At 28.2% G+C, this 25,065-nt stretch overlaps 1 protein-coding gene across 6 annotated transcripts in view; it reads left to right on the top strand.

Moving 5' to 3' along the window:
- LOC123296569 (phosphatase and actin regulator 4) overlaps positions 1 to 25,065 on the top strand; it is a 387,108-nt gene that overhangs the window by 218,128 nt on the left and 143,915 nt on the right. For all 6 annotated transcript variants that reach the window (XM_044878096.1, XM_044878097.1, XM_044878099.1 and 3 more), the window contains 2 exons: positions 19,824 to 19,988; positions 23,533 to 23,631. In XM_044878096.1, coding sequence (XP_044734031.1) covers positions 19,824 to 19,988; positions 23,533 to 23,631 — 264 coding nt within the window. The remainder of the gene's footprint in view (positions 1 to 19,823; positions 19,989 to 23,532; positions 23,632 to 25,065) is intronic.

The following is a 25,065-nucleotide window of genomic DNA, read 5'->3' as shown; positions in this document are numbered from 1 at the left end:
TATAGACCTTTCATTCATCACTAGCAAGTAGCAAGGATATGAATACTTTTTAACACAACTGAACTTTGAATCTCTCGAGAAAATAAAATTCAAGCAATCGATCTTTACCGATCCAAATTTTCAATCGAAACATTATGGTAAAGTTTTAAACAATGAAGGTTGTCTAAAATGTTTTTTTTTTTACATATTCTACTTTTGGGAACCACTTAAGGGTAATAAGGCTGCAAAGGCAAATGAGAGGATTTGATTATCAAAACGAGTTATCAAAGTTCGAAATATTGAGATTCAATTGTATTGACTTTGGGGCTCGTGGCAACGTTTTATTATGTTTTACTAGATAATAGAACCATGAGCCTTTTCAAAAAAAACTTTGTTTTCCAAATACCTAGAAACCACTACTACTAAATTTAGACAAAGCTGGACTAATGTTTTCGAGATTCGTTGGTTTATACTTATACGCCATTCACTCTTAGACTACGCATTGTTTATCATGACAATCAAAAGGGTTAAAGTAACATATTGTATACAAGTGGCAATTTTTGTATCAATTCAATCAATGATTATGTCTTATTTTAATCGAAAACTAAGAAAAAAGCTTGCTTTAATACACTTGGTGTTACTTCTTACAGCATTTTATCTATTAGATACTCACATATAAAAACAGAAACTTTTCGCAGTTTTATTGATGATAAAAAATGTATTTTGTTGGAGTTTTATTGGAAAATGACATCTTGTAATTTTTAAATTGATTTCTTGTAAATATTTATAGAATTCAAATAAATACCCTTATAATATAGAGAACTAAAATACTTCTTTTACTACTGAGGTTACATAGACAATTCTTGAAATAGAAGTAGAAGTAGTACATTAATTTGACGATTATGTCGTAAATTTAAAGAAGCATAACAAATACAGTTGTCTTAACCATTTCAGGTGTGTGAGGATATTTATGAAAAGAAACTCCGATATTTTTGCATATTTTCTATTAGAGCAACTATTTTTTATTTTATTTTAGTCGTTATGAAACATCACTCATAATATTCAGTTTTATAAGCGAGTTTATCGTAGCGCCTAAACGGAGGAACCTTTTTTGGTTTTCTTTGAAAGGTAATTTAATGGAGAGTGTTCTTAGCTATTTTTCAAGTGCGAATTTAGGGTTCCGTACCCCAAAAAACGGCTCAGTTTGGAAAATGCTTTAAGGAAAAAAGCAATTTAATGGAGAGTGTTCTTAATGGAGAGTGTTTAGAGTTCCGTATCCGAAAAATTTGTCGGAAGTTTTAAAAGTTTGTAAATTTCACTTGTAACTATTATATAAAATGATTATAATAATTAATACAAAATGTTTGAAAATTGGGCTAAAATTGATTGAATATGGGGTAAAACTCTTGGGTTTTTCTAAGACTTTCAAACTAGATTGCTTAAATTTATGACTTAAGTTTAACAGCTTTCAATTTCGTGGACGCGTTTTTCCATAAATTAGACTTCCTTTTCCCAGCTGTTGTTCTTCTTATAACAAGTAAATATTTCTCGAGTCAAGGATTTCAATACAATTCAAGAAATATTAGATTGCTTTAAAATTTTCTATAATCAAGAAAATTGTCTTTATCAGTTATAATTTTTCACAACATGTTAAACATAGATATTTATACAACAAGTTTTTGATATAAAATCATTAGATATAAGTAATTCCTTTTCATTATTATTATAAGTTTTCATTTCGTGTTATTTGAGAAGACTTATATTGTAAGTTGTATATAGAACGTAGATATACTTTGACAGGCTCAAATACTTATAGGTATGAGTATACTACAGGCAGTATGTTTACCTATTGTAAGCTGTTTCGTTAGCCATAGGAAGTATATAAAGTAAGAAGAGTTTCTATGGACGTTCTTATGTATAAAACAAAGAGAGAATGTGTACTGTGTGCTTTATGGTGGTTTATGGCTACGTGTTACTGTGTGTGATTGGTATTGTGTGGGTACAACTTCAATTGATCAGTCTACCCGGCTGTGTCCAATCATGTATACACATATACCATCCCTCTCTGTTTTATACATAAAAACGTAAGAATTCTTCTTACTTCATGTAATACAAATGGCTAACGATTTGGTTTACAAATCGTATACTACATACTCTTACTTATTTTATATATATGTGGCATACTTTTATGTATGATGGTGTATGCAACAGGGAATAATATGATGTCTAAAAGATATCGCTTACAACATCCGACTACTTTAAATTATGGATGGATAGATACATATCATAATAATAAATTAACACAATCTATCGTCATCTTTTTAATATACAATTTGTTCCAGAAGTCCTTAACCAACCTTTAATTAAAAATAATACGAAAGGAATATATGGTTTACATTGCAAATTTGATACTATTTTCTAACAAATTTAAGTTGTTATGTTTATACATGTATCTAAACGATTGGAAAATAGTCATATTTTAAATAATTTATGACAAATTTCATAAAAGAGCAGCGCCGCGATTGATTCAGTTTTCCCCTCAACTTGCTTTTGCACACAATGAATGCTATTGTCGCTTTCTATAGTTATTTTACAACAATGAAACATATTGGCGAAAAACTTTCACGTGTAGCCGTTTAGTAAGTTAATAAGAATTCGTTGTTTGTGAATTTACCAAAAAATATTCACCGCAGAAACTCGGATAAGTTCAAAATAATATAATTATTATATTTTCCTACAAACTTTCAAACAAAGAAAAATTGTCATTTTAATGAAAGACCAACAGTTTTCTTGACAGCATAGTTAGTTTTTACCTCAAGTAATTCCTTTGACTGTCTAATAATAGATCTACTACCTAAATTTCAGTTTACATTTAACTTTTAGTAAAATTTGTTAATAATATAATATACAAAATATGTTAGGTATTAAAATTATAACATAACTTGTATAATAGAAAATTTACACTAACTTAGAAAATATGGAAAATCAGAGATCGTAGAATTTCTGCATTATACAAAGCCTTTATATTTAAGCATATAAGATTCTCATTAAAACATCTTATCTTATTATGTAATTTTTAATAAGGTATTTTCAAAGTCATAAAAAATTTCGATGGTAGTTTTACTGAGTATTTAAGTACTCAGATAAGTATTTCGACGCACAAATTTCTTATCGTCTTTTTACGATAATGAAAGTAAAAGCACATAAATTTATCTAAGAAATGAGAATTTTCAAAAAAAGAATTAACAGTATGCTTAAAAACATACCTACGAGAAAAATTTTTCTGTAGAAGTTGGAAAAATCTCAGAGAGTTTGTTAAAAATCTGATAATTTTGATCCAAGGGATATTATAATGGGGCTCATTTCATGATTGAATGAAGTTTCTTATATACTATCCAAATTTCCATTCGAAGAGTGAATTCAGGCAATTTCTTAAAAAATAAAATAAAAAATTGTAATTTAGGTCAATGGAGTGGCTTTTCTTTCTTTAGTCCAAATTATTTAAGAAAATAAAAAGTTCTAAATACTATAGAGAATAAATAACTATGACCAAATTTTTAACTAAAAATAAGATTCCATCTATTTAACGACAATTTTTTTAGTATATTGAAAATTATTTCTGCAATGATGCTGTACAGTGTACCATACATATGAATCCTACAGTAAAATATCATAATATAATATACCTAATTATGTACAGTTATCAAGCAGAAAATTTACATTCAATTACATGATTAAAATAATGTTTATCATGGCAGGATACGTTGTTATATGTTTGCCAGTCTATAAATATTTTAATATGAAATTAATATTTTATTTTTTGTAATATTATACGTCTGAAAGTGAGTATAATTCAACATCATTTTGATGCATCTTTGAATGTTTTGTATACGTGAAATAATTTTTCAAATCGGTAATTGAGTACCTAGTACCTGCACCTTTATCTTGAAGGTTGTGGTCTAGTTCATATCCTATGTTGCTTTCACCTTTCTAAATGAATAATTATTTTGCGTAATTGCGTTCATTTCAGTTTCACATTTTTGTAATGACTTCGTAATTCTCTGTATTTCTTTTATGTTATTTCTTCTATATTTTCTGGACCGTAAGCTTTTTTGCTGACGTCAACGCACGTAAACATTCATTCCCTATTTTTACCCCCTTTAGGGTAAAATTTTCACAAAGTTTGAATGTTGTATTTTCCTATGGTCTAAGTGTGTCCCACCCCAGGACAGCCACTCTAAACTAATCTGATGTTGTATTTATTTATATCTAATCAAAATCCTAAAAAATAAGTTTCAAGCTTCTAGCTTAAAAGATGACGTAATTTTCATACAAACTTGATTCCCCTATTTCAATTTCTTACTACCCTTTTCGCATTAAAATGTATGTCCTATCTCAGGCTTAAGACTATCTCTTCATTTAAATCGATTCATTCTTTTGGGCATGATTACGTAACAGACAGACAGGCAGACAGAGTTATTTTCGCATGTATAATATTAAGTAAGGAGTAAGAATTGCTCTCTTTAAGTCAAATAATTTTTACATAGGCAATGTTTCTTTGACGACTTTAATTTTAGGCATGATTAGAAAAATTATTTTCTTTGAAAAATCTTGTACATCTAGTGTCTTAGACCACATCGACACTCTTTCTAAAAACCAAAATATGTTATTGTACGTGAAACTTGAAATCTCTGTTTGTAAATCGGGCAATCGAATTAAAGGTACGTATTTTCAACTTTTAGTACCAATCGGAAGTATCGTATTCAAACTAGTTCTCATAAGAGATAAATCGGCATTCAAATTAGGAACTCAAGTTACTTATAACATAACTAATAACTTTTGTTGGTAATATTTTTTCAAAAAACTGATACATTAGACAAAAAAAGTCTTAATCAATTTCTGTATTAGCTGGCTTAACCTAATTAGTTTTTGTGAAATACACTTACAATATAAAAATTTAATTAATTATATTTTAAGGATTTCAAAATGAATATAAAACAATATTTGTAACAATCATTATTGAAAGATTATGACTCCGCAGACATTTAAATATATTTAAAGATTTTCGTTATTATATCCTTGAGTATAATAAACCATAACCATAATTTTGGAAATAGAACGTAGAGTGTAGTGTAGACTAAGATAGGTAGATTAAGTTAGTTAGTTGGTAGGTACGTAAGATATTTAGATAAAATCTAGTTGATATAATACACACAGATAAGAACATAAAATAGCTCAACTCAACCAAATCATTTATAATAATGATAATAGGTTTGTTAATTATATTATTGTTTCAATATGTATATGACGACTATAACTATTTGGTTACAAACTACATGTAATACAGTTAAATATAATTAGTATCTTTAGTATAGGATTGGCGTGTGTGGTGGCTTGTGCTACGTAATTTAAGAACCGTATAATATTATACATTAAGTACCGTGTATCTTAAAATAGGGTAAAAAATAAATTATTAAATTTGAAAAAAGTTAAAATTTATACAAATTTACTTAAATATTCTGATTTCGAATCATAAAAGCACATTCTTCTTTTATAATATTAAAATTAAAAATCGTAATTTTTAAACTGTATGTCACGTGACTTAAAACGCGGGCAAGTCCTGATGTGATGTCATATCGGTATGAACCATAGACCATCAGTTAGTTCAGTGTAGACAGCTGGGTATAATATATCCATAGATAATTAATATTTATATTTATTATAAATAGTTATATCTGTCAAACTTATCTGTGTTATTTCGTATAATTCAGTTACCAAATTGGATGGCCGCGTTTTTGACAGTTTAAAACAGGTTTAAAATTTAATTGTAAGTTTTTGACAAGAAAGCGAGTTTATTTTTCCGAAATAAAATTTTGATCGCTTCTTTTAGCAAAATCAACATTTTGAAGTACTTTTTCAAATATAGTAGTATTACCCTATTACAAAGATCTGCAACTAAAAAAAAAAAAAGACGGATACAAAATTTTTAACTGTTTTCTTATAGTGTTTTACCCACTGAAACTGAGTAACTTATCAAAAAACTTCTATCACGTCAGCTCAGTGGCGTGTATTACATATGGACAGAAAGACACTGAGTACCCTACATAATTCAGACAATTTTTATCACAATGGAGGCTGGATTCATTAAAGTAAGTAATTGTAACTTGTCAACGATTGATTCTTTAAGGGTAGCAAGTTTCTTTGCTAGAAACAAGAATTTTTGTTCAACGGAGCTCTGAAACGTAAAAATATCCATAATTTTACTTCTAGTAAATGTTTTATCACAAAGTTCACGTGGCAAAAGCTTTTTCTGAGAACTTTCTATCTACATTAAAAAATTCATTAATCATTAAAATTGAACCTAATTTTAAGACACCCGGTTTATTTATACATAATGAATCCGAACCACAAATAATATAGAATAAGTAATATATTCAGGCTTTATATTGCCTTTTATTACCTTATCTTAAATGATATATGATTTGTTGAGTATTATAAAATTTATTTATTACAATCTTAAATCTCTTTATTATTTATAGGTAGTATTAGTCAAATTAGTTTTCAAAATATAATTTTACAAATATTTATTGGATATTTTCAAATTAGCTTCATACCTGCGCTTATATGTCATTTTTTCTTAAGAAATATTTATGAAGCCATAGAATTGCCGTCAAATAATTCTGACTTGATTAATGGGAAAATATTACTATATCAAATTAGTTGTAAGTAATATTAGTTGTTGCAGATTAAATAACTAATAACTTATATTAGGGTCATAAGATGTTACTTTTAGCAGAATGCATGTTTAGTACGCTGTACAAATTTCATCTTGATATCTCTTTTCGTTTTTGAGTTATCGTGTTGGCAGACAGACGGACAGACAGACAACCGGAAATGTACTAATTAGGTGATTCTATGAAAATCTATACCAAAATTTTTTCCGTAGCATCAATATTTTTAAGCGTTACAAACTTGGGACTAAACCTTGCATATTACATATACGCATGATATAAAAAGAAAATTTCGGAAAAAAGTAATTAAAAAAAACATTGGATAAAACGTGATTTTTTTATAATAATTTATTAAATTATAACTGAAATATTTTCAATTTAAATTAATTATCCACAATTTTCATTTCCATCATTCGAAAACATAAATATATAATTAAACAAAAAAAATTAATTCATTTGAATGTATTTACAATAATTTAATAATATGTTTAAATTTAATTAAAGTTTTTTAATAGTTTAATTATATAAACAATTTAAAATGATTTTCCATGAGGAAAAGTGTGTTAAGTGATGTGTAAAGTTGAGAAGGAAAAATTTACAAAACAATATACGACTATTATTATTATTATCATTATACATTTTTAAGATAAGTTGTATAAAACAAAAAAAAAAGAATAGAAAAATAAGAAAATTGTTTTATATAGGAAAGAAATGTAAGGAAAAGAAATAGTTAGCAATTGCTACTTATATAGTATGAATTTGTAAATAGTTGTGAATAATCAACCTGAAACTGAGTTGTAGTGTTTTTTTATTAAAAAAGAATAGAGAAATATAAATAGGTCTGTTTTAATCTATTGGTTTATTTAAAATTATTCTAATGTTTATGTTATGGATTACAACTTCTTTTGTAACGGCGAAAGTTCGTAATTGATAACATAACGATGTTGGAAGACGTCGAGGTTTTAGTTCGTGATAAAGTATTGCAATGCATATATTTTTGAAAAGTGCTAATTACGCCTTTTCATTTGATATCTAACACGGTATCACTAAATTATAATTTATTTTAAGTTCATGACTCTATGTCCTCTAGAAGGCGGCATATTCAATTTAATGTGACGCATAGCCTATAACTAGCGGACGATCAAAACAGTTTTAACGATACCTCTTTTGTCAAATTATATAGTTTAGAAGCTACAGGGGAACAGACTAAAGTATTTGCATTTTAAACTATTTCGCGGTTATAATTTCGCGATTAAGTATAACAATATATATATATATTTTTGAAAAGTGGTAATTACGTCCTTAAATTTCATACCAATCACACTATGATTCAATCAAAATTGGTTTTTCGATCATAGCTTTATGTCGTCTAGAGGGTGGTATTTTGTTTTTCTGCCCTTAAAAAGGCCGTCCTTTAACCGCCCCGAGGCTCTATCAAGGCTTAGTCCGGCGCTGTATTCAACTAATACAAAATCAACAAGCCTAAATAAAATAAATCATGGCTTATAATAGGAAAATTATTTTGAATATCGATTTTAATAAATAAATAACAAAATGGGTATGGTTTTAACAAACACAGTTCTTCGTAAAAATCGTGAATAAGAGGTTATACGACTGAAATTGTGTACAGTTTCAATTATTATTTTAAACTAAATTTAATGAAAATATTTAATAAAGCGTTAGTTATCGATTGAATAGTTTATGCAACTGATGTTTTTATTTTAATTTAATATTACCTTGTTTGAACAAAAATTTTACTTAATATGAAATAGCATCATGCACCATTATGACTAACTAATTAATAGCTTTTCAGAATCAATAAAAAATAATTTTTATTGCATACTGTGGGGAAAAAGAAAACTTTATTCTCCATAAAAATATTTTTAATAATATTTCAACACTTTCGTCTTAAAAATATCCATAAAAATAAATAACAAAAAAATCAATGTTACAAATTGCTTTTAATGGATTTTCCCATGATTGTGTTAAACTTATAAATTGATATATTTTTTGGTAAAAAGTATGTTTATAAAAATGTGTAGTTTTTTTATATGTATGACATACTTTTAATAAAATGGATAAATGTATCTCTATATTTTATACAAATTTTTAAATGTTTAGTAGTTTTCCATGTACCTCTATAAGTGTACTTCTTAGAATTTGATACAAATACAAGAATAATATATAAAAGAAACATATTATCACACATAGCTATGTATAATATAATATAATATAATATAATATAATACAACACATTGTTAAATACAAAGTGGCCATTTAAAAAAATATAAATAATTTCATAAAAGTATAAAAATAAACCAGGCATAGGCGAGTTATTTTAAGTCCAAGTCACCACTGTTGTAACTTTATTGTGTGTCTCTTTATCCAAGTCCGCATTGCTCATAGAGGTTTAAGCGAGTAGGGTATACGACGACTCTTTTACCTATCACAGTTTCTCTTATAGTAATGAGATAGGTAGAAAAAAGATGTCTCTCTGCCATACTCATATTTTTGGTAGTCACTGGTTAGGTTGTCACTGTCTTACTCGTATTTTAGATACAGAAGTATGAGGAATTTCTCTAAGCCACGTTTGCTTATGCCTGAAATAAACGACTTAAGAAAACACTTTAAACCAGGCATGGGCAAATGTGGCTCAGAGAAGTCGTTCAGATATCTAAAATATGAGTAAGACAGTGACAACCTAACCAATGACAACTAAAAATACGAGTAAGACAGAGATACAACATTTTTTTTCTACCTATCTCATTACTATAAAAGAAATTGAGATAGGTAGAAGAGTCGTATACCCGTCTCGCTTCCTTCTCTATGAGCAATGCGGACTTGGATAAAGAGACAAACAATAGAGTTTATGGCACACAATAAAGTTATAACAATGGTGACTTCGACTTAAAATAATTCGACCATACCTGCTTTAAAAAGTTCCTTTTGTTCGTGTGTAACCAATATTTTCATACCAATTCATAAAGAAATGAACACACTGTACATATAATACACACTTATATATATAATATATTTATATATTAAAAATATATAATGGTAGTTCAGACGTCTAGATCGATTGAATGAGACACGTCGTGACGCCCCACATTCATACTTTAGTACCACTCTCTCTCGAAAAACTTCACTTATTATACGGTATTATTACGATCCAGATGCTTATAATAGATATTCTTTCTTGTTTAGATGGATAGATACTTCTGTCGTCTGTTCGTCTTATATATGGTATTGTACTGACTAGCGTTCATGAAATGTGTTAGGGTTTGTACAGACAAACAGACATTCATTACTTTTAAAATATATATCAGCCATAGACGTGAATACTATAATAATGAAAATGTGGAAAATTGTCTTTAAAAAAATAAACCTTACGGTCGTTTAAATTTCATTATAAATTTTAAATCTAATATTTATTGTAATAAAATAAATGTTTTATATATTTTTCAAATTAATCATTTCAACAATGGTTATTTATTGAAAGTAACTTTTTTCTTGAAATAAATTGCAGTTTCTTAAATCAAAAACGCTGTTAAAAAGTAATGTTTTTTAGTGAATACTTCTATAGGATCTTTAGAAGTTATGTAATATATGTATAACAAATGGTAGGGTAAAATCGTATGATCGCGTCATTAACATATTTTGAATAAAGCTACCGATAAAACACCGTAACCCAAGAAACTAAAACTTTTTTAGTTGAAAAAACGACACCTATGTAATGATAATTAAAGCTGTACAATTTACTTAATAACTAAGTGATTCTGATCTTTGGTAACTTCTGATTACTGCTCATAGATGTCGTTTTTTTTTTTATTATTTATAATATTTTTTTTTATACACACGTAACAGATATCCGTAAGGTATAAATATGTTAAAAGCTCGGAATCCAAGGATAGTCAATGAATCTTTATAAAAACTGTTCGAATACATTGTTTAAAGCTTACTTAAAGAAGTTAAAAACAAAAATTTGTACGATCTTGCCCAGGGGGTGGGGGAGACCCTTTCTTGGGGGTGAAAAACTTTATGTTAAAAATGACAACGGGGATCGATAGGGTGAATTCTAAGCAAAAAGTCTCTTAAGTATATTTCGAAAAATCAATACTTTCCGAGTTGTTGGCGATTGAAATTCGGAATATTTAACGTCAAATAACTGACAAATTTGAATATCGTTAGAATCCTTACATAGTCCCGGATGACACTTACTATAAATTGAGTGCAAACAATTGATTTTTATTTCGTGCCAAAAACAAAAATTTAAAAATTTTTTCGAAGATAAACACAATGATAGGTTGACGATATCCTAGAATTAAATATTGATACGATTCCTAAAGATAACCTTTAATTATCAAGTATCCTCTTCTTTCGAAATGTCGACAACTCATCAAATCATTTCTTCTCATAAATAAATGTTAATTAGAAACTAGATGTTATATATATATATAACCTTTATCGAATTTTCATAACGAAGGGTAAAGTAATAAAATTAAAATTCGAGTATCGTTTTCATTTATGATGTATAAGTGTCAATGACAGATCATCTAAAATGTAGTGACTACCTCTTCAAATTAATAATTTCCTATCAATTAATCTACAAATATCCTATTAACAATATACATGAACAATTTAAAATTCAATTTTAACTTCAATCTCTATATATTATTAATGCGAAAGTAAACATGTTTGTTTGTTTGTTACGCTTTCACGCTAAAACTAGCAAATGGTTTTTAATGAAACTGTACAGGAATTATAAAGATATATTAATAAAATTAAAAAAAAAATTAATTGAATTTGACATTACCATAAATTACAGATTTCTGTAAAAGTAATCATTTTACATTACCATAAATTACAGATTTCTGTAAAAATAGTCAATATAAAATATTTCATGGCCATCTTTTCTCATATACTCAATGAATAATTACTATTATACATTTAAAAAAATAGAAAACCATACATATATTTTACCTGTGTAAAACAATCCTTACCATTATTGCGAGAGTTATAGAAAGGGGATAAGCGAGAGCAATCTTTATCAGTCTTTACTTTTAATCTCAGCGAAGCGGGTGGGTATCACTCTAGTGTTGAGATATTTATATACTCAGTGGCGAAATTTATGAAATATTTTCTATATTTTGATAGGTCAAAATATTTCGTTGTAGTGAAACAGTTAATATTTTCGTATTGAATATTTCAAATGCTATTATATTTCACACTTCTAAAAGCTATATAGCAAGAACACATCTAGCCATGAAGTGTAGATTGAACCATCTCATATGCGCTAGTTAACTTAAAATCGATGCCAGTGCTTCTAGTGAAAAATTTTGGCATTAAGGGGGGACTTGTAAGTTTAGGGCTGTGTATACGCATGTGTGTTCATTCATTCGTAGACATTTTTTCGTAAGCGTTTCCTTTCTAGGTGTGTAATTCCTATATGGGTCTAAATAAACTCGTGTCTGGTTAAAATATTTAATATTTATACGATGTAAATGTAAACTCCGCTAATGACTGAATTATACAGTATTTAAATAACTATAATACGGCTTCATATTATTTATCGTATACGAACGATGTTTTTAAATGGTTATTTGTTTTGTATCTTTTTTATACGGATGTTCATTATTTTCTTTCACATTCAGTATAGTTATCAGGTTTTAGTTTTCCGATACAAAGTCTTAAAAGGATATCAAAGATAAAATTGTTTACTTTAAGAAATAGATAATTGATGTTTCTTTTCGGATAATTTTTAAAAGATTGATGGACTTATTTATTTGTTTATTTTGTAGATTTGTTGCTTTTTAAAAGCTTTGGAATATGGTAATTTTGAAATTTACAGAGTTAGTAGTAAAATAGCGAATGAAGCCGGATAGTCTACATTAGGTTTTGCTTATGTTAAACCGTTAGAAAGGGAAGAATGTTTCACATTTGTTATGATCATGTTATATACGAAATTTCAAATATGTACCTACTAGACTCGCTTTTTAGAAGATGGGCTGTTGCAGAGTATGAGAGTAGAAGCTATGTAAGCGTTGAAGAGTGTACTACTTTAAAAACATTTAAAATCTTATTTTGCACACGAGAATAATTTTTCCAGATTTTTACATCAAATAATTACCTTGATAAATTTAGTGTTAGGTAATGATGTTTTTTTGTATGATAAAATAAAATATATAAGATACAGTGTCGTGTCTCGTGTCTTATGTATACACTTCATCTTTTAAAAAAGTATTATGATAATAAAACGTTGATGCAAATTAGCCCACCATAACTAAACGGTTGTATATACGATAGTATTAAATTAAATACCACTTAAATACAGGTAAATATCATTGTTGTTCAGTGTTATTACCTTATTTTTCATACATATTATTATAATCAACATTTTAGCAAGACATATAGCAGTTAGCAGGCGAAAGACACGCTTGACGCTTGCTCATGCTAAACGATGTGTGATTATAAACGTTGTCTGAATATTTATAATAAAGTTATGATATACACTAAGTAAAAAGAAAAACGCGACACTAAAAATACACAAAATCTGCAGACAAGTAACTTTGATATTCTTGGTTCTTTTGGACTCAAGGAAAACTTATTTTAAATAATTGATGTGAAACATCTGTATGATGGTATATACATACAGTCTATATGCAGTAGTGTGTAGACAGGCAGTAGTGTGTACAATAGATGCTGTATTTATTAGATATCTTGATAATGTTATGTCCAATACTTTTGTAACATACATCAGTGACCATCGACCAATTGTCACAGTAATACCGTCCTCAGATGCAACATCGAATAAAACTATTTCCGAAGTCACTGATTAAACGAATTAAGTAGTCACGATTTGAAATAAATTCGTAAATTTTTGTATTTAATGAAAATAAATGTTTATTCAATAAATAGTCATCGTTATCTGGAAAAAAATCGTAATATTTTATTTTATCATTATGACATATTTAGTTCCCATCACAATCTTTTCTTTTCTGCATATTACTTTTACAAAATAATGTCGATGTTTCACATCTGCCAGGCGTCCCGTGACGGCTCACATTTTTTTTAACTTGTAGCAAGCACTCAGATAATTATTTTTTTTAATGTTTTATGGGTAATGTTAAAACGATCATGAAAGGCCCCTGAAGGTATCATTTGAAATGGAAATCCCCGTATAAAATAAATTTAAAAAACCTATTTTATTCAAATCATTTTTTATGGCAGAAATCGATTACGAAATTCTATCTATAATGTTACGGAATAGATGAATATTCTATTACGTGTGTCATTTTTCCACTTTTTTCACAATACGCCAGTTAAATTCTACATTAAAATCGCAAAACGCAATGTAAAAATTTTTTTTTTAGTATATTATTTGGACCCGTTTGAAATACTTGTGATCGAACTGTTTTTCAGTTTTTCATCCCTAACGCAAGTTGCACAACTTTTTTTTGCTTGCAAAGCTTAGTTTCACACTCCCCTAATTAGTCCAAATAACATACCAAAACAGCAACTTAACATCGTGTTTTACGATTTTAGTTTTTTTTTTTTTTTGTTGTAAAATTTTAATGGCGTACAAGAGCTCTAACAGTGACTTTTGTCAATCTATTTTTAATGAAATAAAAGTATCTCGTTTTTGTTTTTGTTTTGTGTACAAAGTATACCTAAAATATTTTTAATGATTACACATTTGTTTTACAGGATTTATTATGTTAAAAATAAATATTATAATGCAGATAAACGAAATTTTTTAAATAGTACTTAGTATGCAATTTTAATATATAAAATTTAAAATATAGGTACTTTGACTTGATTAGTCAGTGGAAGCTAATATGGATGGCATCTTCGAAATAAATATTCTTAAAATATTCTAAATAAGCTTGATATCTGCCCGCTTCTCTGGGCTTAAAAGTAAAAACCACCGCTTTATAGCCTCCACCTCTCTTGATCTCACTTTTCTCCCTTCCTTAGCACTTGAAGGGATTGTTTTACGCAGCTAAAAGATATGCACAGTTTTCAATTTTTTAAATTGTAAAATAGCCATAATTGATTGAGTATATCAGAAAAGGTGGCCATGATTTATTTGACATTTACTGTTTTAAATTTTTACAGAAATCTTTAATTTTTGGTTCAAAATGATGATCATTTTGCTCCATCTGTGGTCATTATTTTGAATCATAAATTAAAGATTTCTGTAAAAATTAAAATTCTGTAAATGTCAGATTAAATTTAATTTTTTTATTCTTTTAATATCTATATCTTTATAATTTATAGCTCATTTTTTATTCTAATGTATTAGCTATATTGTTGTACAGTTTCATTAAAAACCATTCGCTAGTTTTGGCGTGAAAGCGTAACAAACAAACAAACATCCTTACTTTACTTTCACATTTATAATATATAGGGATACCTACAAGAAAACTTACAACTTTTGTTTTTAGTATGGAGATAATTAAATTCATTTCTAAATGCGGAAATGGTGTATAATAATATATTCTCGAGTTTCGGTGAAACTCTGAGGATTGAAGTTTACCTTAAATTTAATTACTGTATGAAAAAATGAGTCCGCTTCTATACAGTACTTAGAAATTGTAAGACCAGATAACTTTTAATTATGGAACAAAATTTTAAAGAAACTTGACGAGAAGAACAAAGACAAGAAATGATCCCAACCATTATTATTTGTTTGAAAATTTAATTATTATTGAAATTTTATATAAATGATCTTACATGTGATTCATATTCATTACATAATAATGAATTGGATACCAAACGAATATCTCATATATTATCTAGACAAGAATTAACTTTGTTGTCTTAGGTAACATAGAATACTACTCATACAATAAGAAAATGAGATATCTAGTATTAAAAGTTCGTTTAAGCTTTATCAAATATTTAACACTGGAACAATATGATGACGTATGCTTCTACAAAATTATGAAGTGGTATTATTTTATTTTGCATTTATTAAGTACACAAATCGCAGTTAATTTCATTTAACTTGGGTTAAAATGAAATAGTTACATAATATTATTACGATTTCCAAAATAAAATAAAATATATAAACAAAATTGAATTTTTCCATATGACTCCCTAGAAAATTGTATTAGTAGGAATTTACGAATATTTACTTTTTCCATTCCTAAAAATAATTTCATAAATAAAACCTTGGGCGAACTAACCTTAAATTTATTAATTCATAATTGGATTGACGTCACAGGAAAAAGTATCTAGGAAAAAAATTTCGAAAAAAAAGGACCTCCACAAATTAGATTTTTCAACTTTTTCAAATTTTGGAAAAAAAAGATTAAGTCATTCTGAATAAAAGTTCCCTTGGTCACAAGACATGAAAATGACAGAATTTGAAGTAATCGCTAAATTAAAGTTGGAAAATGTACTCATTTACATAAAAAAATTATTGTAATTTAGTTGTCAAAAGTCATATACGTATATATGTAGCTGAAAATATTGATCTTAACTCTTAATATTATTGATCCATTTAACAAATATTTTACAATGCTTCTTCTTTGAATTTCGTAACATATTCTTAAAAAAACCAAGAATTAAAAAAACAACACCCTTAGATTAAAAAACGTACATATGCATGTAGTTATACATATCTGTATATGTATTTGCTTATTCACACATAGGCATATATTATACAAATGAGTACATTTTCCAATTTTAATTTAGCTATAACATGAAATACTGTCATTTTCATGACTTGTGACTATCGGAACTTTTCGTTAGAATGACAAACTATCATTTTCCAAAATTTGAAAAAGTTTGACCGAAATGCAAATTACATCTAATTTGTGAGAGATCTTTTCACAGAAAAAGAAAACTTTTGGCTGGGTTTTTACCTTGAAAAACTCAAATTTAATATTTATTCGGATTGAAGCTTGGCTTTTCCAGCGCATTTTTCATTTAACCTAATTTTTCACATACAATTTAAACGGAAATTTTACATTAGGACTTTTCCAAAAATCTAGTCCCATTATCTTGCAAAATAGCTTAGTTAGTAATAATATTGTATTAGAGAAAATATATCTCATTATTGTTAATTTATATATCGTTTAAACTCAAGGTAAACACTATTCAATTCACTATCACAAGTTCGTTGCATTTTCAAGAGCCCTTCAAATCTTTGCGTTACATATCAAATTCATTCAACTGTTATGTTATATCCTTCACAGTTTTATTATAACGGTATATAATTTATTTTTTATTTTATTGATTTTAATTCGATTATAACGTCATAACTTCTGATGTTAGTAGCTGGATATAGCAGTTACTGGATGGATTCATAGAGGGATGAAATTATATATTAGGGCTGAAGTTTTTATATCATATGATGAAACATATATTAATGTTTATTGGAGATACGTACTTGTAATACGATACCGAATTTTATTTAATATCGCAATAATCATTCACATTTTATTGATATTAACTACTCGATATCGATATGTCTACTGAAAATCAATACGAATTTTATAACATTAATACGGGATTTTTAAATCTTCCTGTTTCATACACTAACTAGCAGATATCCGCCCGCTTTGCGGGGCAATTTCTCCTTTTTAAAACAAAGACTATCACAATTGTTGACTGGTCGAATAGTTTTTGAGATACGGGCTAAAATCGATGGAAATATTGCGAAATCCCCGAAACTCTGCATCCAATCATTAAATTAACGTGATTTTTATTTTTGGATCAAAATTACCCCATCCACTGAGTTTCATCAAATTCCATAACAAAATTTTTGCTTGCGTTTTTCTCGATTTTTTCAAAGGGGTACCCCTTAAAAAAATACCAAAAAATCGAACAAATTTTTGTATCTCCAATTTCGATAAAACTCAGTATATAAGGTAATTTTGACCCAAAAAGTACAAAAATCGGGTGCAATTGTTGACTGGTCGAATAGTTTTTGAGGTACGGGCTAAAACCAAACCAAATATTGCGATATCTCAAAAACTCTGCATCTAATCACTAAATTGACATTATTTTTATACATATTTTCTATATAGTACTATTGAAGAATAGAAGAAAATTGACACAGAGTATAAAAAATCAAAATCAAGTAAATTTTAATAAAGTTTTTTCATATTATATAAAAAAATAGCTTTTTTTCTTAAAATGGGTTCAAAACCGAGGGTGTAATAATCTTGATAAAAAAAATTTATTATAAAATACTAAAAAAAAGTGTCGATAAAGCACGTGTTTTAATTAGATATCTTCTGTTGTATAGTAGTAGTATCGTTTCTAGACAATATAATAATATATATCAACTTTTGAAGTAGATCCCTGAGACATAATACAGACATTAAAAAGATTATCATGATGAGATAGATGATCATGTGTTTTACACATTCTCTATGTAACACAATAGACATTCCACTTGGTTTTTTTTTTTTGCTACTATAAATTTAAATTTTCATACATCGTGTTTAAAACACATAAAAAGCTAAACAACACATTTTTCTCATTAAAATTTTTTATTGTTTTACAATTGGGTGTCAGCTGAGAGGAAATTTTATTTTACACCTGAGAGAATTTTTTCTTTAGTCAACGATCTCAATACTTAAATCAAGAAAATATGTATTTGATTGCTTTAAAATTAAACTATTCGTTGTGTGCGTAGTTATGGTAGGGACAAAAAAAATCGATGCCAGCGCTTCCAGTGAACAATTTTGGCGATAAAGGAGGCTGTTATGACTAATTTGCAGTTCTTTTCATGTTGATGTTATAGAAAATTATTGAAAAACACTAATTAATTAAACTTAATGCATTGAAAATTGTGAAAATAAGAAATCAAATTGCACAAATATTATTTTTCAAATGTAAATTATCATAATTTAATTAAAGTAGTGTATCGTTACCATGGAAACGCCTCCTATAAAACTCACACACGGTGCGAATAGCAAGTTACCAATTTGTTTGAACCAAATATTTAGATACCTCCTACCATTGCTACCATGTTAAGAACCAACTGCAAAAATAGAGAAATAGACAAATTTCACCTCTTTCTCTAGTCTTGACTCCATGCATGGAGAGTTGAAAAATTTTTCTAAATTACGTTTACTTTAAAACAAACACAATAAATGGGAATTCGGAATTGGGATACTCAATAATTATCTCTCGACAAGATGACGAACAGCTTAGAAAATTACAAGACTCTCATCATTTCAGGAAAATTTAGTATTGGCAATGAAAAATTAATACTTGAATGCAATATTTTTACTAATTTACCATTTTCCTTTCTTTATGTTCGAATAAATTGACTCAAAATCGATTGAATCTGTTTTGATGGAAATTTTTTAATCAATCGAGAAGTATAACAAAAAATATCCTTTATTCAACTCTTAAATTTTTGAGTTGATAAATAAATTAAATTTACTACTGGCTTCTACAACTTGAGCCATCTCTGAACTCTTTGTCTCCAAAAAAAAAAAAAAGTATTATAATGTCAATATGTCAGTGATCTGTTTTTCGAAATTATTTTAAAAAGTAGTTAATAATGACTATTTATTTTATTTTTTATTATTAAGATTCAAGTAAATATAAATTGACGGAATTATGAGTCCATATTTGAAAGTATTTGATTAGATATAATCATTTTAAGTTTTTATTTACAAACGCGCTACATTTTAAATTTTACAAATTTCTTTATAAATCAAGTAATATATTTTAAAACCAGATGTCATATTACAGATGTCATTTGACATATCTCAATGCACATTATTTTTGGTGCTTTCTTAGAACTGTTTACAGTTTTTAAGAATAAGTCTCTTCTAGCTCTATTATTATTGACATAACTGAATTTTCTGCAAATTCAAAATTTAATACCACCTATTTTGGAAAATTTCTTCTAAAATTCTTCTTGGCAATTGAGATTAATTTTATTATTTCGTCTTTGAATTCTCTGGTATGAAAAATCATAAATGCATAAATGATGAAATGATTAGTGCCCAGTTTTGTTGAGAAGATACAACAAATGATTTTCAGACGATTTATTATCCAATTTTTATGTATATTTAATATTGTTGGTTATATGTATTTTTTTAAATCAAATCATTTAATTGATTTTTTTTTCTTTTGTTTCAGCAAAAAAACAAAATGGTGCAGCAATAAGAACGAATAGTTTAGGTAGCGGTACACGAACACCACCTCTTGAGCGAAAAAGTAAATTTTCCGCATTAGGAAGGTTATTCAAACCATGGAAATGGAAAAGAAAAAAGAAATCTGATAAATTTGAAGCTGCCTCTAGATGTAAGTTGAATTATGATTATGCATGATTTATTTTGTTTATAACAATATCATCATACCTTTATTTTACACACATCACAGTCAAGTCCTAAGTATTTGTTCGTGAAAATTGTTACATAATTTTTATCCATTTTTTAGTATCGTATTCTCGACCATACAATCCGAGAAATTTTCCTTTTTACTTTGTTTTGTAAAGTATCGTGTAATTCCTTGTATTGTTAACTTAAGCACAAATTTCTTCAGTAATTCGTAAAAAGTTAAATTAAGCACTTTTAATAATTGTCACGTTTTTCTCTTTCAAATTCTGTGAAATCGATATAATGAGTTACCAAACTTAATTCAAAGAAATTGATCTTCTGGGCACCCTAAAACACAAATCGCCTCGTTACATTTGGCGAAGAGCGAATTCAATATCGAATAGCATTTGTTTACGATGAACTAATTTTATAAATCTATAAAGTATGCCTTAAAACTGTAAAATATTCCTTAAAGTCCTGGTAGATAATTTTCTCTGTAAGTTGTTTTTGAAAGATATATGATAATTTTGGGTGATAAAATTTTACTCCGTTTTCCATCCGCCAAAAGTTAAAAAATCAAAAATCTATTTTGCATCCCACGAATATTAAATTGCAATAGGATTAGTTTTTATAACTTCGCAATATTTGTCGAAATTCAAGTATTCCGAAATACACAGCACCCATTAAAATACGAGTATTCCTATGATTAAAGTAATTACTTTCAATAAATTTAAAACTTTAATCCATGTGTAATCTGTGACATTATAATTATCAAGAATGGATTCTTTTACGAGGAATCTTGAGCATATTGTGTTAGTAGAATTATCGAGAATAGCTTTCAGTTCATTGGATTTTTATTTTACCGTCTTGCCTTATCTCAAATGTAACTTATTGTTAGACTTAATCATGTTGAACAGTTAAAAAACTATTTTTCAACATTTACAAAACATTTGGAAATAGAACAAAATTAGTAGATCATGGGGCAGACGTAGTATTTGACAGTCATTTTAGAACGACTGCAAATTTGAGACAGGTTGTTAAGATCGTATAAAAAATTTTCGATTTGTTTTGGGACTCTTCGAATATTGAATAGAAAAATTTAGATTTATTCTAATTTCTTACTTTCACACTCCCAAACACCAATTTCTGCATCAAAAATCGTTTTGTACATCGATGCCACAGATTTCAGTTTTCGAATAGGCTAAATTTTCACCAGACTTTCGACTTTTGCAACCCCCAAAAACCTATTAACCCCCCCCCCCCCCCGCAATCTCATGGGACTGATCAGATTCTTAAACTGCATTACGAATAGGAGATGTAACCAAAATTTCGTGACCAAATAATTTTTATGTTTCAAATCAAATTTTGACTGTAGTAAAGGAGCGGGGGGGGGGGTTGATGATGAAATTTTCGAAGAAAAAAACTCTGTTAGACACGACTTTGGCAACGGCAAATTTCCTTACTTAGGCGACTGTCAAATACTACGCCTGTCTCTAGACCTTCTAGTGAATATTGAAATTTCCCCAAGACACACGTGTCCGTACACATATGATTATGAAGTTAATCTTTTTAAATTTATTGCTTGTGTTGCTTTGTAGTTGCGGGTTTACAGGGTGGTCCAAATTATAACAGCAGGACTTCAGCAAAATTTCTCGATACATCTTATAGCCAGAAAAACCAGCGGTTGTAACTTGAACGTGCCATAACTCTTGTTCGAAAAAATTCCTTCACCACTAACTTCGGTGGGAAATTTAACGTGATAGTAATGCAATGAAAAATCAGTGTCGTCAGAGATTTTTTTAAAACTGAACTAAGGAATTTGAATCTGAACCCGTATTTCCACCAAACGTTTTTTCAATTGCTGACTATAACTTTAAAACATAAATTTTTTATTCCTACTGTGTGCCGAATTTCTAATTTTTCTAATCAACCATTTCGACAATACTACCAAAAATGTCTTTTTTTCAAAATTTCAACTCTCTGTATCTAGACAAGCTTTTAATTTTCGCGGATATAAGTGTATTGAAAAATTAACATTATCTAGCAGATGACCTACTGTTATAAATTGGACCACCTTGTATGTAATAAAGCATACAAACTCACAAACTTACTAGCACACAAGTAAAAATCCTCGATAATTCCACTTGTAAAGATCCTCCTCATATAGAATACAGTTTATATTCATTACGAACAATTATATTCTAGAATGTAGAGAATATTATTACTTTAGTTAACAGTCAGTTCAACTCAGTTGTAGGTTTGTACAAGTACAACTAAATTTATGATTTTCATTATTAATTGTTACATTTATAATAACATCTGACTTTCTGTAAAGTCCCCATCAACTATGATGAATTTCTATGCACAGAGTTGTATTATGATAAATTCTAGCTGGATATTTTTGCTCATACAACTCATACAGTTCTGAATCAAGCGTAGATCCCATTCTCATCAACTTTCGTATATGATCGATATCTCAAAAATTACTGGTCCAATTGTGAAATGAACCTGATTTTTGTAAGTCTTGGGGTAAAATTACTTAAGAAAATTATTTCTGATTTCTTAGAAAAATCAAAAACATCACAAACAATTTTTTGTTTCAAAATTTGATGAAGCTTATAAAATATAAGCTAATTTTAGCCCAAAAATACGAAAATCACGTTCATGTAACGATTAAGTGTGTGTGTCTGTCTGTCTATGGCGCCTTAACGGATGAACAGATTTTGATTTGTTTTGCTTCGCATGAAAGGTAATTTAATGGGGAGTCAAGTGTTCTTAGCTATATTTCAAGTGTGAGTTTAGGGTTCCGTACCCGGAAAAATTATTTGAAAAGGTTTGCAGGAGAGAGATAATTTAAGAAGAGTGTTCTTAGATATGGTTCAAGTGTGAGTTTAGGGTTCCGCACTCGAAAAATTTGGCGGGTGTATTTTAAATTTTGTAAATTTCACTGGTTATGTTTTTTGGGTCCTAATTACCAAAAAATATTACATTAGTAAGTAAGAGATCTGAATTAATCAATGAAAAAATTGCCTCTGGATATCACCTTCGTATGCCAATCGTGGCCCTAGTTATAGATTTGTATCCTATTCGAAGGGCATTAGTGGGAGGGAGCTATTTCATTTACATATGCAAAATAGATGCTCAAAACGGCACATCAAATGAAAAGGTCATTAATAATATTTCAAAACTAACCTTATATTTCTTATTCCGAAATAACTATTTTCTTGAAAAACAACTACAGATAAAAATCATCGAACTTCTTAGTAATCAGAACATGTTATAAATTAAAAATTTCCGATTTCTCAAATTTATTATTTTAACGATACATAGATTCCTCCTAAATTCTACAATATGTTTCATAAATAAGCCGCGTTGAAAAGTTAATCGTACTAAATCTTCATAATTGAAGACGATGCAGAAAATAAGTATGTCAACTATACGCTCGCAATAAACAAAAAAATAAAAAAAACAAATTTACTCGATTAGGCAATCATCCAAAATTTCAGTATCATTTTATATTTTTGTTGCAGCTTTAGAAAGAAAAATCTCTGTTCGCGCCAATAGAGATGAACTTGTCCAAAAAGGTATTTTATTACCGGAAAGTCCAATCACACCGATACCCGAGCCAGGTAAAAATTCATTTTTTTAAAATTATTTTTAAAGCCATATTACACTACGCAAGCTAATTTCTTGTGCAACATGAATTATTAAATTTGTCGAATTAAAAATTGAATTTTTAAAGATGTATTTTATCCTTGAAAATTCATTTTTCTATAATGGAGTTTTCTTGAGAAAAGTACAGTCAGATGAAAACTAAATGGTAGCATCTTTAAGAGCTACGATTGTAATTTATTATACATTCATTTTCAAATCAATACTTAAATGTCTTGACTAAAAGTTATTGTTTTAAATAACTGCAAAACTATGTCTAAATTAATTTTTTATAACACAAATAATCGAAAAATAAATTAATAAATTAATAAAAAAAAAAAAAATTGTGCTGGGTCTTTTTTGTTAGTTTTGGCACAATCTCTAATTATATGAAATTTTTTAATCAAAATTTGTTTGATAGAAGATATTAACAATTAAGATAGAATGTCCGTTATATCAGAGTCATGTCAGAGGTGCTATTTACTTAATACTAAGACATTGTATGTATGCGTATACAAAGTATACACACTACCAGCGACATTATCAGTAATAAACACTACCAGCGTCATTTTTTGTGTGGTTATCTTTTTAACAAGACAGACAAAACCGTTTTCTTGGTACCAAAAGTTCGCAGTAAGTTAGTTGTATTATAAATTGTTTTTAAAAAAAATCTGTTGAAAAATGTTTAAAATATGATTTATAACAGGGGATTTGTGTTGTAACCCGAGTTCGTCAGATTTACATATGAGGGATTCTTTGAACCTTCCTTAGTACCTCCACCAAATATTAGCCCTATAAATATGGGGAAACGCGCTTAGGGTAGACGATCAAATTATTAGTAAAACAGAAATTTCGATAGATGAATTAACTCGAGTACGTCAGTTTAAGATATGGGGGTTAATTACATGATAAAATTGTACATTTTTACTACGGGAAATGCATCTTTGCAAGCCTTCTATTACCCTGCGTCACCATATCTGAATCTGACGCGCTCGAGTTAATTCACCTATCTCAATTTTTTTTACTAATCTGATCATCTTCCCTGCGCGCGTCTCCCCATATTTAGGGCTAATATTTAGAGCAGGTACTATGTAAAGTCCAAGGAAGAACTCATATGATATCTGAGACGCTCGAGTTACAACAAAAATCCCATGTTGGGCTTCCTTTTATAAAAATGTGTTAGTTTTAGTCACATGCAAAAAGATTCATCTCTGATAGCGAATATCTTTTAATAGGCTCAAGAAGAGTTTTTTTTTTTGAAAATCTACTCAAATTATTATTTTATTCGGTAAAAAAATGAGTTTGCTACGGACATTCTACCTTAATTCAGAATATAAATCATACAAGAAATTGGACAATAACTTGCACAAGAATGTTGTGGTTGCGAAGTGTAATATGACTTTTAGACAGAA

This window comes from Chrysoperla carnea, chromosome 3 (genome assembly GCF_905475395.1).
Source record: "Chrysoperla carnea chromosome 3, inChrCarn1.1, whole genome shotgun sequence".
Taxonomy (NCBI): domain Eukaryota; kingdom Metazoa; phylum Arthropoda; class Insecta; order Neuroptera; family Chrysopidae; genus Chrysoperla; species Chrysoperla carnea.
This window is presented reverse-complemented; position numbering and strand designations above follow the sequence as displayed.